This window comes from Leuciscus leuciscus (genome assembly GCF_965113295.1).
Source record: "Leuciscus leuciscus genome assembly, chromosome: 16".
Taxonomy (NCBI): domain Eukaryota; kingdom Metazoa; phylum Chordata; class Actinopteri; order Cypriniformes; family Leuciscidae; genus Leuciscus; species Leuciscus leuciscus.
The window spans coordinates 5,486,221-5,492,980 of record NC_138740.1 but is presented as its reverse complement, the minus strand read 5'-3'; the positions used below and the strand labels follow the sequence as shown (position 1 = coordinate 5,492,980).

General features: G+C 36.4%; 1 protein-coding gene across 1 annotated transcript; it reads right to left on the bottom strand.

Annotated features, from left to right (window-relative positions):
• Positions 1-1,128: 1,128 nt before the first annotated feature.
• Positions 1,129-6,519, bottom strand: bnip1b (BCL2 interacting protein 1b). Its single transcript, XM_082141459.1, has 6 exons — positions 5,332-6,519; positions 5,094-5,186; positions 3,686-3,777; positions 3,501-3,602; positions 3,270-3,388; positions 1,129-1,700 (listed from the first exon to the last, which is right to left on the bottom strand). Exons 1-6 carry the CDS (start codon positions 5,413-5,415, stop codon positions 1,504-1,506), a joined length of 687 nt encoding a protein of 228 aa, XP_081997585.1. The 5' UTR covers positions 5,416-6,519; the 3' UTR covers positions 1,129-1,503.
• Between the last annotated feature and the right edge of the window lie 241 nt (positions 6,520-6,760).

Genomic DNA, 6,760 nt, shown 5'->3' with positions numbered 1-6,760 from the left:
CAGATAGGCTGGCATTTTTTATCCGACACATTTGTAGCTGCAGCTGTGGTAACTAGAGCAGAGCTGGCAACCCGGATGCCGAAACACTACTGACTTCGTGATTGGTAGATAGCCGGAGGGTGGAGCTTCAGGCCAAAACACAACATGACAACATCAACATCAGTTGAGGGCTGCAACTTCACTTTTAAATGACAATATCCTGGCCGGACTACTGTTGTCAGTGATATAAGTATTTGAAATGAACATGATTTCTTAATGTCTAGTGACATATCAGGGCCATTTTATGATTAATTGAAATACATTTCTTACATACAGTTCCTTTAAATCCTTTATCTAACGGAGTACTCGGGGCTCTGGAAGTCCGTTTAGCAATACGATGTACATCTGAAATGGATAGAATGGGTAGCTCCTGTAAACACCGGCTATAAAAGGTCGCCATTCCTACGCTGTTTTTACCTCAGTAGCTGACGACCGGAAGTAGTTATATCTGTTTTGTAGAACCCGGAAGTATGTTGCGCATAACCCCTATTCACTTAAGATGTGAAAGAGCCTTTACATTTACATTTTAAAGCCCTAAAACAGAACTTTTGGTTGTTTGTTTTTTTGTTGTTAAAAATCAACCAAGCAGGTGAAAAAAACAACACCACAAAAGTAACGTAAAATTACTTTCCATAAAAAGTAACTTTTTTTTTTGTAGGAAGTATCGCAATATTGTAATGCATTACTTTTCAAAGGTAACTTTCCTAAATCAAAATATTATTTCACATTATTACTGGTTTTAATGTATTTTTGATCATATGTTCCAATAAGTTGGAGAGACTTAAAAAAATCCTAATTATTTCAAACTTTTGATCTGGATAAGGGACAAAACTAATCAGTTTCTAAATAAAGGAAATCTACTTGGTAAGTCAAATCCAGACACACATTACAGTAAAAGAGAGACCCGACGCCCTCTAGTGGTTCATTCCACTGAGACTCTCACACCCCCTGAACATGTGGGATGGCTGAGATCACACTCTGAGATCCGTCATGGAGAATAAAGCACCTAAACCAGGTGTTTTCCACACAATCACACTCATTTAGCAAGTCACTGCTGATGCTGTAAACAATATGCAAGATGTCAGATACTATGATGTACATTTTCATTATATTAATATTCGGCATGAACATCTTAAGTTGTTCTGAACTTCATCCACATTGTGTGTCAGGGTTATGAAATAGTTCCAGAACTCAAAACGTTTCATTACTGTACAAACAAATGCAATGATTACTAAATATGCTACTGAATAATATGATGATGCAATCAGTAATGTACTAATGTAGCAAAAAGCATAAGATAGCGCATTCATTTGCTCCTGAAAACCTCGTAATTGTGTCCCTGGAGAATGTTTGAAGCTTCCGTCATCATTTACTCACACTTAAGTGTATTGGTTGACGAATTGTTGGGCCAGTTCGGCTAGTAACATTCACAGAATGGTTTCTGGAGCACAGTTGACGTGTCCACTAGATGAAGGGGAAGAGTCTCTTCTTCAGGATGTAGAGCACCGTAGCCAGAAACAGAGCGAGAGCGAGGAAGATCAGCAGTTTGTCGGTCAGTTCACGACGATTATATTTCAGGATAAGCTTTCGCCCCGAATGAATGGTTCCCGTCATGGCCTTAAACTCTTCATTCGTCTCTAGTACAGTCCTCGATGATGTCGCTGGAAAGAGAGAGAAATTAATAAATGAATAAAACTTACATTTAATGATGGTGGAAAAAAGTAAATTCCCTCCATAAGGTTAAACGGAAATGTTACTTTTCCACTCGTACTTGTTCAGTTTGGACTGGTGGATCACGTGACACCATCAATCATCAGCTTTTCTGGGTCATTTGGAGACATTACAGAGTAGCAGATGGAGACAGATATGGCTGTTGAGAAGCAATGTCTTCCATGTTTTTACAGTTTTTATAATCAAATGTAACGATTTACATTTAACTTGAGTAAATTGAATACTTCATACCAATATACCAGACCAGATTCACATCTCAAATCTCAAAAAGATCACGCATCTCAGATTCTTTTACTCAATTATCAAAATTGAATCTGCCTGCATGTTTAAAATAGATTAAAAAAAAATATATATTACAACTTATTTCACTAATTATTGGAAAAGTATGGTTTTATTATATTTATTATTTTATAATTTATTATAAAATTACACTGAACAAAATTATCAACACTTTTGTTTTTGCCCCCATTTTTCATGAGCTGAACTCAAAGATCTAAGACTTTTTCTATGTACACAAAAGGCCTATTTCTCTCAAATATTGTTCACAAATCTGTCTGTGTTAGTGAGCACTTCTCCTTCGCCGAGATAATCCATCCACCTCACAGGTGTGGCATATCAAGAGGCTGATTAGACAGCATGATTACTGCACAGGTGTGCCTTAGGCTGGCCACAATAAAAGGCCACTCTAAAATGTGCAGTTTTACTGTATTAGGGGGGTCCAGGGGGGTCCGGGGGGTCCGAAAACCAGTCAGTATCTCACTGTTGCATTTATAATTTTGTCCAATGTAATTTCATCTTCACAAAGCCAGAAACATTCACTGTAATCCCAGTTGTAGAATGTCCTCCTCTGATATAAAGTCCGGTTTTACTTCCTTTAAGAAAATGTCAAAACCTTTGAACACAAAAGCTTCGAAAACACGCATCATCCTTGAGTCTTGTTGTAAGGAACCGTTCATTTTTCACGATGACAAAATGCTATATTGTGATTTGAGTAATTCTCATAACCACTTGTGATGATGATGTCCGTACACCACCTTATTTCTTAATGCTAATATCTGTATCCTTTCGTTTGCAAAAAGAAAGAAAAGCTTATAGACTAAACACATAATACGCATCTGCATGATGTCACAGTTTTCACAGATTCATGTTTTTGATAAGGGTGTTGTTTTCAAAAACTTGCACTTTGAAACCCGTTTTCAAAAGCTTGTGTTTTTAGGCCCCCAGAACGGCATTGTCGTGTAAATTTATGGCCAAAGCGCATAAAACGTCTTCCGTTTTTAGTTGAAAACACTGTTGTGTAAACGGCCCCTAAGACTAATGATATTTCTCAGACGTGCTTGTTCATTTCTTTAGGTGTAAAACCTTGTTAGTTAGCAATAGCAATAAATCACATATGACAATTTGCAAAATTTCTACTCATTTGTGCGTGAACTATTCCTTTAATAGATGGACATTTTGATATCATGATGGTGATAGGATTTTTCTTTTTCTTTTTTTACCCAGAGTTCCGATGGTCTCCTCGCTCTGCTTCACCTGCTGTGACATCATACGACTGATGCTCATCAGGCTCTCGGTGATGTCACTGGACGTCTGCACCAAACTCTCTTTAGTGGCCTTCCTGAACCCAGAACAACACGTGGATTATGGATAAAAGAGCCATAGAGCCATTTTTTTTGTTGTTGAACACAATGACTTGATTCTGATTGGCTGAAAATAGCAGCATGATTTACCTTTGTCTCACTGAGTCGCCTCCTTGAAGCAGTTCATCCTTCTCCAGATTATCAATGGCCATCTTACAGGCCAGATTTGCCTTCCTCCACGCCATCTGGTTACTGAGACATGATGAGAGGAGTGATAATGCTGAGATTAAATCTGACATTCAATACATAATCAGAAGAAAAGTTGTTTCTCTAACCTTAACATCTGCTTCCGATGGCTTTGCGTTTCACTCAAGATAGCTTGCTTATCAGTCTCTCGGTCTTGTTCTTTTGCCATCTGTTCCATGTCCTATCAAAAAAGGTTCGTTTTGCTAAAATCAGCAGTTAACAAATTCAATATTACTCAGATTTTATTTCTTTTTTTAGATGGAAGAGTTTATTGAACTTTTAAACAAAATATAATAGAATTTAAAAAGAGAAAGTTTCTCTCTTCATACTTCCGTCTCCTTTTCTCTCGCCTCATCTCTCTTTACCCCCAGGTGATGGTTTTCTATTTGAATATACTTTAAAATATAATTTATTCCTGTGATCAAAGCTGAATTTTCAGCATCATTACTCCAGTCTTCACATGATTCTTCAGAAATCATTCTAATATGCTGATTTATTATAAATGTTGGAAACAGTTGTGCTGCTTAATATTTTTTTGGAACCAGTGATACTTTTTCAGGATTCCTTGATGAATAAAAAAAAAAAAAATAAATAAATAAATAAAGAACAGCATTTATTCAAAATAAAAATATTTTGTAACAATATAAACTACCATTCAAAAGTTTGGGGTCAGTAATTTTTTCCTTTTTTTTTGTTGAAAGAATTTAATACTTTTTATTCAGCAAGGATGTGTGATAAAAAAAAGTGATAGTAAAGATTTCTATTTTGGGTTAGGATTCAATGAATCCTGGAAAAAAAGTTTCCAACATTGATAATAACTGAGTATCAAATCATATCAGAATGATTTCTGAAGGATCACGTGACACTGAAGACTGGAGTCATGATGCTGAAAATTCAGCTTTACATCACAGAAATAAATTATATTTTAAAAGTATATTCAAATAGAAAACCAATATGTTAAATTGTAATAATATTTCACAATATTATTTTTTTTTCTGTTTTTTTTGGTCATGATAAATGCAGCCTTGGTGAGCAGAAGAGACAAAAACATTAAAAATAGTAATGTTTCCAAACTTTTGACTGGTACTGTAAATACCTGCAAAATGCCAATAATCTCATTATAATCAATATACAATTACGATGGATATTATCCAGCTGTTCATCACAAAAATGTCACCATAATAACAATAGCTTAAGCCATAACAGTAACAATAAAACCACAGTAACTTGGCATTATCCACCGTCATTAAAACAATAATAAAAACGTTCTAATGTATATCTAAATGCAGATATACAAAAACCAATAGATACATTAGAAGAAAAAAAGTTCATTATTTAACGTTAAATAAATAAATAAACCTGACAGAAAGAAGAAAGTAACGCTGATTCTGGAAGCTGCTTGTATTTTGAATTAGTTCCTATATCATTATTATCGTAGTTTGGCCCTCTGTTACTGTTGCCCTGGCATGTATATCTGACTGGTTGAATGTAAGTTACCTGAATCCTCAGTCTTAACTGATTGAACTTGTCCTTGACAGTGGAGTTGAGCTCCAGCAGCACCGCCTGTGGCCCACAGCACTCCCTTATATCCTGACACGAGAAACACACACAATTTACTGTTTCCATTCATGCTGACTGACAAAGCCATGGCACTTCCGGCCACATCTTTGTTTTTGTCGGACGAACTTGACAGCAAAACCCTGGCTGATATGATAATAGGAAGAATGAAGTCTACCTGAACAAGAGCTTTAATTTCCAGATCATATTTAACAATCTCTTGTCCACATATTCGGACGTGTACATCAGAAGAGGACGCCATCTTTGTTGTTGTACGGTACGTCAGAAGGTCCAGGCGTTAACGCATTTTCATAACGCCTTTTTTTCTTGATGCGCCCTGCAAAACTGGCCTGGGAACAGAGAGCAATGTGGTGCATACATGATACTTTATAATACGATTTTCCTAAAACAAATGCCTTGTGTATTTATTACACTGAGAAAACTTTTCTACTTTCTACTGTTGAAATGGCTCACAAGAATACAATAATAAATGGCATTTTAAGATAGAATACCATAGCCAACTTTGTAATACTGTGCCAAATGTAATGTATATTATTTATTTAAATTGAGCTAGTTGGTATTCTTTTGCACAGTTCTTAACATTCAAACATACAGTGAAAGATGACCAAACCCCACATAACTACTGACAGAATAGCAGGGGAAAGTTTGTGGTTTCGTTTTGACTGAGAAATGCGTGACTGTTGCCAGAAGTGACAGGCATCCAAGAACAGAGTGAGGAAGAGAGAAAGAATTGGAGGAAGAGAAGAAAGGAAGAACAGAATGAGAAAATTGGGTCTCGGGACAGTCATAATGTTGTCAACATGACATTTATGAAGAAAGTATAAATCTACAGAGCTTGCACAATTTAAATGTATGTGACTGAGTTAAGAAATACATTGCGGTTAAGAGAAAATGCTTAGCATTTATTAAATGGATAGTTCACCCCAAACTGAAAAAAATCTGTCATTAATTACTCACTCTCATGTCGTTCCAAACCCATAAAACGTTCGTTCATCTTCGGAACACAAATGAAGATCTTTTTGATGAAACCTGAGGGATTTCTGTCCCTCCATTGACAGCTACGCAACTACCACTTTGATGTTTCAAAAAGTTCATACAGAAATCATAAAACTAATCCATATGCATTTTCTGAAAAGACTCGATAGCTTTATATGATGAACAGATTTAATTTAGGCTTTTATTCACATAAACATTGATCAGTGCACACATCAGTAACGGAAAAGCTTGGGTAAATGGAAGCTCAAGCATGTTCGCTTGATGTGCGAGAACCAATGAGGATCATTCTTGTGTTACGCAGCACGTTTGAGCTTCTGCAAGAACCAATGAGGTTCATTCTTGTGTTACGCAGCACGTTTGAGCTTCTGCAAGAACCAATGAGGTTCATTCTAGTGTTACGCATCATGTTTGCGCTTTGGCAAGAACCAATGAGGTTCATTCTAGTGTTACGCAGCATGTTTGAGCTTCCATAAGAACCAATGAGGTTCATTCTAGTGTTACGCAGCATGTTTGAGCTTCTGCAAGAACCAATGAGGTTCATTCTAGTGTTACGCAGCATGTTTGAGCTTCGGCAAGAACCAATGAGGTTC

Coding starts and splice junctions, on each gene's coding strand:
- bnip1b (XM_082141459.1), bottom strand. CDS start 5,415: ATGGCGTCCTCTTCTGATGTACACGTCCGAATATGTGGACAAGAGATT. Junction 5,187..5,331: donor AAATTAAAGCTCTTGTTCAG/GTAGACTTCATT, acceptor TTCTCGTGTCAG/GATATAAGGGAGTGCTGTGG. Junction 3,603..3,685: donor CATCGGAAGCAGATGTTAAG/GTTAGAGAAACA, acceptor ATCATGTCTCAG/TAACCAGATGGCGTGGAGGA.